The sequence below is a fragment of the Mastomys coucha genome, unplaced genomic scaffold (assembly GCF_008632895.1).
Source record: "Mastomys coucha isolate ucsf_1 unplaced genomic scaffold, UCSF_Mcou_1 pScaffold4, whole genome shotgun sequence".
NCBI lineage: Eukaryota > Metazoa > Chordata > Mammalia > Rodentia > Muridae > Mastomys > Mastomys coucha.
In genome coordinates, this window is record NW_022196910.1 from 13,743,566 (window position 1) to 13,757,770 (window position 14,205).

Sequence of the window (14,205 nt, forward strand, 5' to 3'; positions counted from 1 at the left end):
ACACACTCCAACCAAACCATTAGAGTCACCCGCTGCCCTCACAGGGCTGCATCTCAGTGGGGCCGGCCTTGTGAGTGTTCTGGGAACCTGGGAGATGTTGCAAAACTATGACAAAACAGGTCTTAACACATTTTACTGGGGACAGTCCCAAGGTTTAGTCCTTTTCTTAATATCTTCCCCCTCCTCTTCCTCCTCCTCCTCTTCTTTCTCCTCCTCCTCTTCTTCCTCCTCTTCCTCATTGTGGCTGTTGTCCTTGTACCAAGCCCAGTGGTGGTATCTCCCACCTGCAGAACCTCATCTACAGAGTGAGTTCGCGAAAATTTCATGCAGAGTCTGGTTTTTGCAGACAAGGCAGACACTTTAGCTGTATCCCAGATGTTCCCTACAGATGTGTGAGTGGTGATGCGCCTGTGTGAGGCCTGGCTTTGTTGTCTCTACCTTTTCACAGGACCTCAAATGATCCTCACAGGCCTCTCTAATGGAGCCCTGGTTAGCAGCAGCCAGCCTCTGGTGGCTGTTTCCCCTCAGTAGTTTTCACCTTTAAGGTAGGCTTTGGGACATAAACCCATGGTACACAAAGGCATCGGTATTCCATTTTCAGGCTGTGGGACTCTGCTCATCTGAGATCACAAGCCCTGCTGCCTCCCCTAAGCAGCCCTTGAACCTTACGTGCAGGGAAGGGCCCCTTAGCTTCAACTACAAAGGTGTGTGGGCCTATGAGGTTTCTATGGCTGCTGCAGCTGATTACTTCAAACTCTGTAGTTTAAGACAATATGGTTTACTCTCATGGGATTCTGGAGGTCAAAATACTAAAGTCAGGGTGTAGGCAATTTAGCCTACTCCGTGAGGCACCAAGGGATAACCCACTCTGCCTTTTCTTGCATTTATTTATTTACTTACTTAATTTTGAGACAGCCTCTCGGAGAGCCCTGGCTGACCTCATATTCTGTTTGTAGTTGAGGATGACCTTGAACTTCTCCTACATTAACCTCTCGAGTGCTGGGATTATAGGCATGCTCTACTGTGCTTGGTTTCCATGGTGCTTGGGATCAAACTGAGAATTTAATGAATGCTAGACATGCTCTGTTCAAAACCAGCTGCATCCCCACCCAGTCTGTGTGTCTGACTGTGACAGCCTTGTCCATCTTATGGCTTATGACACACAGAGAATCTTCCCTAGAGAGTCCAGGACAACCTGACCTTAAAACTCCTCCTTGTGACTGCATGGTCCCCTTAGTCACATAAAGCAGGATACTCCCAATGTGGGAGGGCATTCTGCCCACCAAAGCTCGGAAAGTCATCAGCTCCAGACCTTGGGTTCTAATAACCTGAGTCTAGGTCAAAGGAGGCACGCAGGCCTGCCTCCCGTTCCCTAAGGGCGTCAGTAGCCCAGGGTTCTTGAAGGCTGCTCAGCTTTGCTTCTGTCTGAGCATCGATGAATGTGCCTCCCAAACAGTTGCCTGTGTCCTGGAGCTTTTGCCCAGGATCCCCTGTGGGAAGCTTGAGATCAGGCGTGAAGGGCTTTCCAAGGCTTGTGTTGGATCTGGACAAGCAGATAAAGATGGAAGGGGATCCTGATAGAGACAGGGCTCCCCTAACTGCTGGAGAGACCACGCCTGCGCAGTAATTGGGTGACAAATGGCAGCAATTTGTCTGTGCTGTTTTCAGCAAGGCTTTATCTTAACAAGATGCTTATCCTGGGTTCCCCTCTGATGTAGTTATATCATCATAACTGAGAGAGAGAGAGAGAGAGACCAAGAGAAAGAGAGAGAGATCTCACAGATAATTCTCCCACCCTTCTAGTGCCTACTCTACACTCCAAGAAAACCCAAGCTTGAATTTCTGCAGTGTGTGTGTGTGTGTGTGTGTGTGTTTTAAGGCAGGATCTGAAGTAACCCAGGCTATCTCAAATACACATATGGCCAAGGATGACCCTGAACTTCTCATTCTTCTGCCTCCACCTCCCAAGTCTGGGGATGGCAGGTTTGAACTATGCTATGCCCCATTTTATGTAGCTCTGGGGACTGAACTCTAAGCTTGGTGCATGTTAGGCCAGCACTCTAACAAGGAGGCTACATTCCCAGCCCCTCCTTACCTTATTATTAGCACAAAGAAAATCACATTGGCATATGCCACTGCCACTCCCTCATAACTCAAAACAACTATTTTATTGCTCAAGGGGTTGGGGGAATGACAGTTTATTGTGGGTAGTAAAACAAATGAATGAACGAATGAATGAATGAGCAAGCAAGTAAATAAGAAGGACTTTCTGTCTCTCTAGCTGGTCCTCATTAAGAAAAGGGTGGGCGAGCCGTTCACTGACTGCACAGCTCTCAGAGGATGCTCCTGCCCATTCCCTCGTGAGCTAAGGGTACGCGATGGAGGGAGGCCACTCCCTGAGGAGAAGCCTAGATCTTCTCTGCCATCTCAGCCTCTCTTTCAGGCTGCTTCCCTCCAACACCAGGAGTAATTGGGAGTCAGCCGCTTGTGAACTCCCCAGCGTCTCAAAGAGTCACTCGTCTCAAACACGAGCTCATCTATCCCTGTCACATGAAAGCAATCTTAGAGAGAGACACAACTGGGGTTTCTGAACCGAGAGGTACCATTCAGGGGATGGAAATCCCAAGCATGGTGAGGAGGAGACCAAGGGGGGAGTGGGTATGGTGGTGGGCTAGGCTGTACCTTTGACAGACGAGTCTCAAGACAGCCTTTAAGTCTCCTCGTTTTCAAACTGTCATTCTAGCTTGCAACTTCCCTACAAACCAGGACGTGATCTGCAAGCATCCCATCAGCCCTGGAATACAGGTCCTTGGGAATGTCAATCACAGAACTGCCGAGCTGCCCGCTGAGTGCATGGTTGAGCTCACACTGTAGTAAGAGAGGGTTTTTTTTTTTCCAATTCACATTTGTCCCTACGCAGTAGGTGAACTGTGTTCCTTCTTGATCATCTTTCTGGTTGCTGTTGAAAAGGGGAAACTAGAATGTTCCATTGGCAAAAACTATGGGTCTCTGTCCTAACCCTTTGTCCAGAGAAATAAATGAACTTTCTGTTTGGTTTACAAGTCTGTACCACCATGCTGCTGTTCATGCAGAGCTGGGAATCAAACCCAGGGCTTTGTGCCTTTTCTGGGTGAGTTAACCTTGCTGCTCATTCGCTTGGCTAGCAACTACAGAGCCAGCGCTCTCACCAACAGAAGCCCACAGAGCCCACTACTAATCAGGGCCACAGACTCTCTCTGAATGGACAGTTCAGGGCCTGCCCTGCCCACAGCCTGCTCGGGCTTGCTCTCACTGGCAGGTTCCCTCCTGTTAATCAGGGGACATACCCAGAACCGGCCTCATCACTCTTTGAACACCAGTACTTGGTAGGGCTTCAGAACCAGCGTGGAAGATGGCTGCCAAATCACCTCCGCTGAAATCTGTAGAACAAGTGGAACACGGAAATAGCCCCCCCCCCCCCCCCCCGTGGGCAAGGAGCATGAACCAAGAAGAAACTTACACATGGTTACTATGTCTGGGCAGGGAATGCTCAAAAAAGGAACATCTAAAAACAGATGCCTAACATTTTTATTTTTATTTTAAGAAACGAAAAGTTCCAAACCCATAGAAGTGCTAGCTTCCTGCAACTTCCCTGAGTCAGACATTGTCTCTAGCCTCCGCAAACAAACTCTTCTTGGCTTGGAAGTGCTCAGCCTAGCTCAACAAAGTGCCTGTGTGAGTCTGAGGGAGAGTTAGCCAAGCCAGGAAGGAGACTGTACTCTCGGGCACAGGATGCTTCATCTCCCATCTCCCTGAATCCACCCACTGGGGACAGAGGTATTCTGAGGACCTATGGGAAGACTTTAAAGTTTAAAAGGAAATACTGGCGCCGTGGGTGGCTGGCTGGCTGGTAGGCAGGGCACAGGGAGGGCCGCCACACACCAAGTGCTCACCCTTCTCTAGAACTTCAGTTCTCAGAGAGTCAAGCGCAGGCCCCAGCCCGAGTGCAGAAGGACTCTTCTTCCCTGAACCCCAGAGTCCTGGCTAGTTTTGTATCAACTTGACATAAACTAGAGTCACCAGAGAGGGGGAGCCTCGAATGAGCCTCAAATGAGAAATTGCCTCTCTAAGATCCAGCTATAGGCATGCCTGTAGGGCATTTTCTTAATTAGTGATTGATGGGGGAGGGACCAGCCCATTGTGGGTGGCTTTGTTCCTGGTGGTCCTGGGTTCTATAAGAAAGCAGGCTGAACAAGCAAGTCAGTAAGCAGCACCCATCCATGGCCTCTGCATCCGCTCCTGCCTCCAGGTTCCTGTCCTGTTTGAGTTCCTGTCCTGACTTCCTTTGAAGATGAACTGTGATGTGGAACCATAAGCTGAATAAACCCCTTCTTACCCAAGTCGGTTTTGGTCATGGCGTCTCATCAGAGCAATAGTGACCCTAACTAAGACTCCCAGGAGCTCTTCCATTGTGGTGTCTGGCTGCCTCTGGCCTCAGGCTGAGCTGACAGGGCCCAGGAAAAAGTAGCTGTGTTCAGAGCCTCAATACCTCATATGTTAGGTTTTGAATGTGAAATACCCACGGTAGGCTCCTGTATTTGGGCACTTGGTTCCCAGCTGGTGGTACTATTGGGGGTGGGGGGTGTCTGTGGGAGTTTTAGGAGATGGGGTCTCACTGGAGGAAATGAGTAGTTTTCAGAAGGCAGGTCTTAATGTACGACCTGTCTTTCCACCCTCTCCTCGCTTTCTGTCTGACACCCAGATGTAATGAGCCGGTGGCACCTCCAGCCGCCATGCCTTCGGTGGCCGCTTTATAGGCGGTGTATCTTAAATTCTTAGAATAAGTGAGAAAGGTAACTAATTCAATACACACTGAGGAGTCCCTGCCAATGCCTGGCTAAGAAGCCAGCTAGGTTCCAGACTCACAACACACAGTTCCCTACCCTCTAGAGGGCTCCTTACCTCAAGAAACCAGGGCAAATGAACCAAGGACACAACAGTAAGCAATGACAGTGCAGTGAGGTCACTTCATTGACCACCTGGTCCAGTACGGTAGCCAGTACACAACCCTGACTCCAGACAACATAAGAAAATCAGAACGTAAACTCCCTTCATTTTTAGCAATGACATGTAGAAGAGGCAGGCGGGTTTCTGAGTTTGAGGCCAGCCTGGTCTACAGAATGAGTTCCAGGACAGCCAGGGCTATCCAGAGAAACCCTGTTTCAAAAAACAAAACAAAACAAACAAACAAACAAAAAAACCAACAACAACAAAAAAGACATGTAGAAATGATATTTTGAGTGCCCTGGGCTGGATGAATTTCTGACTAAAATTCATTTCACCTGTTTGCTTTGTACCTCTAGGCTAACAGAAAATCTCCAGAGGAAGAACCACAGAAATTGTTTCCCAGCGGAGGGCTCTTCTGAATGAGCAGTAGCAGCAGCAGCAGCAGCAGCAGCAGTAGCAGCAGCAGCAGCAGCAGCAGCAGCAGCAGCAGCAGCTGATCAAGCAAACAAGCCTGGCTTGTTTGCCTCGTGCCCAGAACTCTGTATGTTTTCAAATGTAATTCTGAAGAAGCTAAAACCTTTGCATTTTTCCATTCCTGTTTTATAAGCAAACTCTCCAGTGTTGAAAAGCATGTAGCGGTTTGCCTGAGACTTACAGTGGCCAGCGTGAGTCCTGGGAGGTGGAGACCCCTTCCCTTGTCCCCCCAAGAGCAGAGCTCACAGAGCTTGACAGGAAGCCAGGCTCTGGTGCACTTGTCCTCCATCTCATGAGGTCAAATTCCAATTGGCCGAGAAGCTGCTCGAGTTGTGCAATATACAGAAAAATCAAATGATAAAGAGGCCTCTCCTAATTGAGGGTAATTCAGGAAATAACTCTCAGTAAATGGCAGCTTGTCCAGCTGTGTTACCATTTGGTAATGGCTGAGGTCACTCCGACACCCCAGTGCTGCTTTTCCCACTGAAAATATGTCAGATTCTGTTCGCAGAGACTGCCACAGAAAAACCCCAGTAGTTCCAAGCACTTCTACGCCATATACTCATATCAAAAAAGGGGGCGTTCCTGAATCTTCTGTGTCTGAAACAGAACAATGGCCTCCATAGGCAGCAAGAGTTAGCCATGAACTCACAGGCAGCACATCACCACCCCAAGAGGGAGGGCCTTGGTTAATTCCCCCATCCCAACGTGCTCACAGAGGGGGTTAGTGGCAGGAAACACCTACAGCTTTTCAATCTACACCACTGTGTCTGCTCACTGTCTAGGACCTGTGTGCACTGGACATGTTTGAACACACTGCTCACCGAGACAGAGATATTCATGGTCTTGGAAATGGGTGTCTCTCGCTCACAAAGAGCCTGAGATACGACATACACCAAAATGGTTTGTGTTCTCAGTGAGTGACTCCTAACTCTGTCCTGACAACTGATGAACCAAGTTTGATCTGAGAGTGTCCTAGGAGGCAGGAAGTCCCAGAGATGCCCCCTGTCTCTACACCCTGAGTTCTGGGACTGCAGGTGTCCCATCTTCTACGTGAGTACTGGGGGGAGAACTCAGACCCTCCTGCTTGTGAGGCAAGCTTTTACTGAATGAGCCATTTCTCCAACTCAGCCTCCTTCGGCATGTGAGGTCTGTGACTCGCAGAAACTTGTAAGACAGGTGCTTCCCTCTAATTCACAATAGATGAAGAAGCCGAAGTTTGTGGAGGATGGATAATGGCCCCAGGACATATACCTGGCTTAGGATCCCACACTTCTTTCAAGCATCCAATCTTCTCCTATAACCTGAATTGCATCTCCCTCCAGGTCTCCACCTGTCCTAGCTTGATTGGATATCTGACCAGGGTAGCTTTTTGCTTGAGTATAATGGAGCTGCTAACCATGGCCAAAAAAAGGCAGCCCACTGTTCCTGGCTTTGCAGAAATCCTCGCTGGCCTAATGTCACTTGCCATGAATAATGTAGCACTCAAGAGACTGCTATAGGTAGGGATAGGTTAATGTAATATTTCGTCTATGCTAGCCAGCTGCCATTCTGCTGGGCCAACTATCGGTAATAGGTCTGCAGAAGGAGCCAGTCTACGACTAAATCAATCCCTCTTTGGCTGGTGGACAGCTGTTGGGTCAAAGCAAGATAATGAGACAGGCTCATCATTTACCAGGTGGCTAGTAATGAAGAGATTCACGCAGCAGAGTTAGGGCTGAACAATAGCTGCCCTTTCTGGCCTTTCTAGACAGGTACCACCCCCAACATTCTCTGCTAATAGCCAATTGTAGAAGCAGACAGCCTCCCCCTTTTTGATGATTTGGGAGATGCAACTGATCCCTGGAAACCTCAACTGATGTCTGGTCCTTCCACTCTGCTTACAGGAGAAGCTTGGGCATTCCTTTCAGGGGGGAATTTCTCCTAATCTGTTATCTGGGGCACAGTGTCTGTGGGTAGCTGCAGAAAGCAGGGACCCTCTTATCCTCAGGAAAACATCTGAAATGGCTTCAGGCCTGAGTGTATCATTAAAACAAGAACACAAGATGGCTTGTGTTAGACTCACACGTGTCTGTAACTGAAGGCCCTAGAGGACCCTTCAGCCCTGTGCTGCTGAACTCTGAAGCCCGGAACAGAAACCTCAGAAGCCTTGGGGCATACTGACAGGCTGGCAGAGTCCTAGACTGGATAAAGTCAGCCGCTGGGGAAAGGCCTAGGGAGCCCCGGGCAGTTCTTCCCATCTCTAAGTGCATCCCATGTGTGGCCAAAGCTGAGAGCCACTGGTGTAACACAATGCCTTCATTTTACAGACCTGAGACCAAATGTTGGGGGGGGGGGGGCTCCAGCTCTAGAGAAGCCTGTTAATACAAGCAGCTGAGTTGGAGGTACAGCTGCTTCAGGAGTTGATGCCCACCCACCTCTACTTCCACACTCTCTAGATGAGGACTATGATCCATCTCCCTGGGACTAAGTGCTTTTCCTGTCCCTTCCAACCAGGCTCCAGCACCTGCTGTTTGCTCTTGTATCGGCAATGCAGGTCTCTTCTAGCATCTTATGTGTCTTCAAATGTCCGGCTCAAGGGCATCTTCCTCTTCAGAGTCTCCACTGTGCACAGGACTCGCAGGGACGGGTGCTAACACTACATCTCCTCTCCCCTTTCCTTGCTGTCTCTCTTCTGGGACCTTTTTTTTCTCTGTTTCTTCTTTAAGAACCCGGAAGACCAGCAAAATGTGCTGAACACGGCAGAAAATGGTACTCAGGTGAGGAACGTACCCACAAGCTCCTATCAGCCCTGGACCACAGTAGCATCTATCAGTGTAGTATTTGTAGTTGGATGGACACCTCTAAGGAGCAAGAACCACCATCCAGCTGCAGAGTCCTTAGATGTGACTACTGCTTAACCCAGCTCCAAGCCAGGACACAAAGTCCTCTCCTGCCTTGGCCAGGCTGTGAAGAAAGAAAACCGCCAGCTGTCACTGCGCACGGGACATCTACTGTCGGTTCCACACCACTCCACGGCCTCAGCTCTGGCCACTGACAGCTTTCTATCTGGGCTCAAGGCCCCAGGCCCAGACTGGGCCCATGTCTCACCTTTGACGTAGTAGGAAAGAGAGAGCCTTCTGGAAGCTCTTTTCTACCTGGAGGGAAAGTGCCAAGGCTCCCGCTCCCTACTGGCTAGCAGGGTAAGAAAGACTCAGTTCTGGTTTTTTAAGTAGTACGTGAACTTGGCACACTGTGCAGTCTCTTAAAAACTCAGTTACCTTCTGAAAAAATGGGCCTATCAGAGACCTTCATCTGGAAGGGGGTGTTGGAAAGCTTCAGTGATGGGTTAAGCCACGGCTCACTGGTAGGGAAAATGGCTGATCAGTGTCTGAGGGGCCTTGGGTTCCATCTCCAACCCAGCAAAAGCAAGATCAGTGACCCGTGTTTGACCCGTCCAGATGTCTAGAATAGTCACAGATATGTGTTCCATGTTCTGTAAACACTGACTGCCTCCTTTCTCCTTCCTCCCCTTCCTCTTCACTCCTTCCTAAATCCTGGGCATCCCTGGAGGACAAGAAAGTTCACTTCAGCACACCAAGAGATCGCCCCGTAACAGAGGTAGTGAGACCTCAGAGTTTCAGCCATACTCAGCAACACCTCACCCAGAACACTTCTGGATCCCTAAACATCTGGATGCAGGGACTCCGGGAAGCCCCGTTCAGACCTAGCTATGCTGCTTGCAAGTTCATGGCCAGCAGAGCCATGCACCCTGCCCCCTTTAGAATGCTCTAATAACAGGGCAGGCACACATGCTAAAGAAAGCCAGAGCAGGGCAGGCCAAACCGCGTGGATGATACTGTGAAGATTTCAGGGAAGCCATGAGAGGCCGGGAGGTGGGGAGGCAGGAGGACAAGCTGTCTCGCCCTGGATGGCATTCAGAGACAATTACACCCTCTCACCCAGCTGAGAGCAGTTCTCTGCCCTGTGGGTCAGCACTGACTGAGCGGGGGCAGCCTGCAGATGGCCAGGCCCACAAGCCTGTGGTTGGCAACTCCTGAACTTTCGGTGACTCGGCGCCAGCTGATCTGATCAGCAATTATGTTTTATTTTGGGGCCAGGAAGACAGCAGAGAACCAGGAAAATTATAAGACATTACAGTGCTATTTTGCTAAGAATATCAACTGTGAAGGATTTTTTTTTTCCTTAACCAATTGTTCTTTGGATGGTTTGGGGTTTTCAGTGCACTAAGAAAGCCATGGATGCCAAAGTCAAAGTAGAGGCAACTGTTCCTGGGCTGGTTTCACTCTTTATCCAATGAAAACCTTGTTGGATATACATCTGTTTGCAAGAGGAGGGTGGTTCCTGCCAAGGGGATGTCGAGGCCAGAGTCACCAGTATCTATCAGCAGTAACTGAGTGCAGTCTCCCCACACTGGGAGAAGGAGTTCCCTCTGTGATTGGATCCTCACAGCTTCTTACTAGCGATCTGGGCTCAAATAAATCATATACAATTATTAGTTTCACATCTCTATCCATAAGAGGGGAAATACCATCTAGCTCAGAGCTCACCATGCAGATCCAGTGAGCTGAATCCAAGACCCAGAAAGTGTCTGACCTGGTATAGGTATCTGAGGTAACTAAGAAGGTGCTTCTTGCTGTAAGGTGAATTTCTTGTCATAAGAAATGAATGGTCTTGTTTTCACCTCCTATTATTAAGACCAAATAGACACCCAGCAAAAAAGCTGTGAATATCCTTTCTGGGAGCTGTTCAGGTTAGAGCAATCAGAGAGTTTGCCACTTGTCTCAGTGACTACATTGTTCCAGGCTTGTCAGCTGAGCTGGTAGGAAACTATGAGAAAGTGCAGGGGAGCTCGGCCTGGTGTTAAGCCTGGAGATGACTCAGGAAGGCAGCACTGTCTAAGCTCAGAGTGTGTGTCCCCTCTCTTAACTCCGCAGCCCACCACTAACCAGGGCTGCATCTTCAAAAACAAGCCCTACTTAAGGACTGTGTGTGGGAGTGGGGCATAATTGCCACGTGTAAAGGAAACTAGACCCAGAAAAAAATCTTAGACTACATCCCCAGGAAACGGGGTGATCTTCCTGAAAGAGAGTTTGCTGGATGGGCTGGAGAGGCTAGACAGAGTGCCCAAGATGCCCTTGAAGGACAATGACTCTTACCAGCATCCTCCCCTGTAAGGGGCAGAGCTAAATGAACCTTTCACTAACCCAACACTCACTGCCGATGTGAGGAGGGTGACAGTAGATAGGATAGTCACCTCTCCTCTGACTGGCCTGCTGAGAAACCATACAGGGCCATGAACACCAGTCCTGGGACAAAGCAAGTACTCATCACAGGTGCCTATATTACTTTTAGTCCCCTCTATGCCCAGTGTCTGACATGCCAGGGGGTCAGCGAGTGAACAAACCAGGAAAGCACAAACCCCACAGTGGTCAGCCAGCACGGAAGGTCACTGCTTTGCCTCCTGAATCCAGGAGTTGGTATTAGTCCCAGAATGTCATAAAAAGAGGGGTGGCAGTCAAAGTGTGGTCATGTATCCTGTGCAAGGTCACAGAGCTAGGAAATGGCATCACCGGACTTTGACACCAGGTCTGATTTTGAAGTAGAGGAAAGGGACAGCTCACAGTCATCCCCCAGAAATGGGTTCCTCATGCGGGCTCATCACACCTTCCGGCTTGCGCAGCCAGAGACGTGGGAAGTGGGAACCTGAACCTTGAGCTTTGCTCTTTCAAAAGTCACAAATACTTGGGGACCCCCTGACATTAACCAGGCCTAGTGTTAGGCACCAGATGTAAGTAGTGGACAAGATCCAGTCCATGGGCTTTCTACCCAGAGGGTCAGCTACAGTAGAAGCGACTCTGCCTATGCTATCTTGTGCTGTTCATCAGCACAGGATATTCAGAGAGAGTGTAGATGGTTCTGATGGAGGAGCTTGGGTGGTTATCAATAGAGTATACTAGGAATCCTATGTGTGGCCAAAGCCTGGTTTGATCTCTTCGTGAAGATGGCAGAGTAGACAGGCTAGGAAACTTACTCACAATGGCCAGGCTATATGGACAGCAAAGGAACCCAATATCAAATCCCTGTTGACTCTCTCTCTGCAAAGGACAGCAGAGGAAGCTTTGAGAGACACTGACTTTGCAATCCTTGGTGTGCTCTGTCTAAGTCACACCTAGAGCCCCAAGACAGAGAATCAACAGGGTACCATTGAACACCATCAGGTCACCAAGGGTGCCCAGACTCTAGTCTTATTTTTTTTTCCCAGAAGGGAACACAGGTGGTAGGCTAGAGAGAGAAAGTGGAACAAAGATGCTTTTTAGTTTGTGTCTTTGCAATGACCCAAAGAATCTGTCTTCCCTGAAATCTAAGCATTATCTTCTCCCACCAGGCATCATAGTCTATGGAAATACAAAATTGAGAATGGAGTACAGAGCGAAGCCCTGAGATCATGAGCAGGCCATCTCTCCTTAGCGTGCACTCGTTTCTCAGCAGTTACTAAGGTCCATGGGCATTGACCCAGTCACTCAATCAAGAGCAACACTAACCGACATTCCTACAGAAGGACCCGCTCAAGAGTCTCCACACCAACTCAAGTGGCCTGAGGCTATTGCTATGGTGACCAGGCCTTCTGGCTGTCCCTCACTTCCCATGGAAGGCACGCTCCACTCCCTACCCCCACCTCCACGCTTGCCACCTTGTTAAACTAATCAGCCAAAAAACCCAGCAACAGTCACTTTACATCCACACTCCAACCAAGGGGAGGGGGGTCTTCTGCAGTGACGTCATCACTGGGTCTCAGTAACTCAGTGTGGGATTTATCCATGAGCACGCCTTTCTGGGGGTGCCAGCAGAGCTTGCAGGCTCTTAATGTTAGGAGTCCCATTGCTAAGACCTGGGACGATGTCTCTCCAGAGACCCAAACCCCAGGAAGGTTAAAAGGACAGTCCCACACAAATCCTCCATGCTTCTTAACTTTTTCTACAACTTACAAAATGTTCCTAGACTACTTATCTAAAATGCTTGAGACCAGAAACGGTTCGTATTTGGGCTCCCCTGTGGATTTCTGGACTTTCTGTACATGCATAATGCCGGAACTTAGGAATAGGATCCAAGTCTATGCATGAGATTCATTTATATTGCACATGCATCTTACATATACAGTGTCCTGAGATAACTTGTACAGTTTTTCGGTCCACCTGCATTTTGACTGTGATCTGTCGAATAATGTCAGACATGGGATTTTCCACTTGTGGTCCCATGTGGCTGCTCAAAAGGGTTTGGTTTGGGAGTGTTCCGGATTAAAGATGCTGAACGTGAAGGCAATCATGGAAGGTAAAGTGCCAGGCAGGGGTGGGCATGTCAAATCCCAGAACACACTTATGGCATCGAGGACGGGGTCCTACCTGGATGGGACTGTAGAGCTCCTGCAGCGGACTTCTCGACCCCTTCCGGCAGCAGATGTCCACACCGAAGGGATTCCTCCGCATGACTGAGGAGAGAAAGTGAAGCTCATCAGAAAACAGCTACAAAGGCCTGCTGTCTGACAGAGGAAAGGGCATCCGGGAGGGGGGAAGAAACAGGATGCAAAGAGGAAGGAGTAGCGTCCAGCAAAGAGTCCACTGCTATCCTGGCTGCAACAGCCACACTGTTCTGTCTCCATACCCCAGTGGCACAGACCACACTGAAAATGCTTTCTACAGCATGCAGGAAAACAGGACAAGCATTTAAAGCTCACTGAGATGTAGCCACTTTCAGAAGGCATCAGGGTACCCAAGGAAGCAAGTGTGGCTGGCCAGGGTGTGGGAACACAGTTTCACATCACCTAGCAAGCAAGCAACAGGGCTGGTCTGAGAGCCGCACCGTGAGGTGACACAGTCACATACACCGAGGAGGTGCTAGACAGTTGCTCACAGAGGCCCCGTGACGAGGCTTCTGAGGTGGGGCACGGAAGACTGTCACTGTGAGCATGAGTCCTAGTTTGCTTTCTGTTGCTGTGACAAAGGTCAGAACCGAAAGATAACTTGGAAAGGAAAGGGTTTACTTCATCTTACAGCTTATAGTTCATCATGAAGGGATAGAAGAGCAGGAACGACAGACAGGAGCCTGGAGGCAGGAACAGATGCTGACACATGACAGGATACTGCTGACTGTCTTTGTTCCCCATGGTTCACTCACCCTGCTTTCTCAAACCACCCAGGACCAGCTGCTCAGGGATAGTGCCATCCACAGTAAGCCAGGCTCTCTACCCATTAATTAGTAATCAAGCAAATGTCCCACAGACATAGCTAGAAGCCAACCCGATGGAGGCAAACCCTCAACTGAGGTCCCCTCTTTTTAGGTATATCAAGCGAACAACTACGACTAGCCATTACAGCATCTTCATAGGAAGAAACACATTCTAAAGTAATGATAAAAATTGGACCAAGTAAATACAAACCAGTAACAAAGCTATTCACACTGTCTCACATCATATCCTGGGTGGGACACACTCTGCTTTTAGAGAACAGTGTATGTGGTTACACCAGTGCCACCAAAGGCCCGGGAGCATCCTGCTGTAGCAGCTCTGTGATGTTTCCATGACGCAGGTGTCACTAAGGTAGAAACTTCCACCTCCATCCTGATCCCACACAGCTCTGTGCTGATTGTGTCACACAGTGTGGAGGCACCCTCGGGCACCACCACCTCCTCCAGGCACCTGGCACCTGGGTGCCTGAGAATGGGAGGAATCATTTTCAAGGGCCCCTC

General features: G+C 49.3%; 1 protein-coding gene across 3 annotated transcripts in view; it reads right to left on the bottom strand.

The window, feature by feature from the left end:
- Positions 1–14,205, bottom strand: part of Chst11 (carbohydrate sulfotransferase 11) — a 210,441-nt gene that overhangs the window by 88,333 nt on the left and 107,903 nt on the right. For all 3 annotated transcript variants that reach the window (XM_031350041.1, XM_031350040.1, XM_031350042.1), the window contains exon 2: positions 12,864–12,949. In XM_031350041.1, the coding sequence (XP_031205901.1) occupies positions 12,864–12,949 (86 nt within the window). The remainder of the gene's footprint in view (positions 1–12,863; positions 12,950–14,205) is intronic.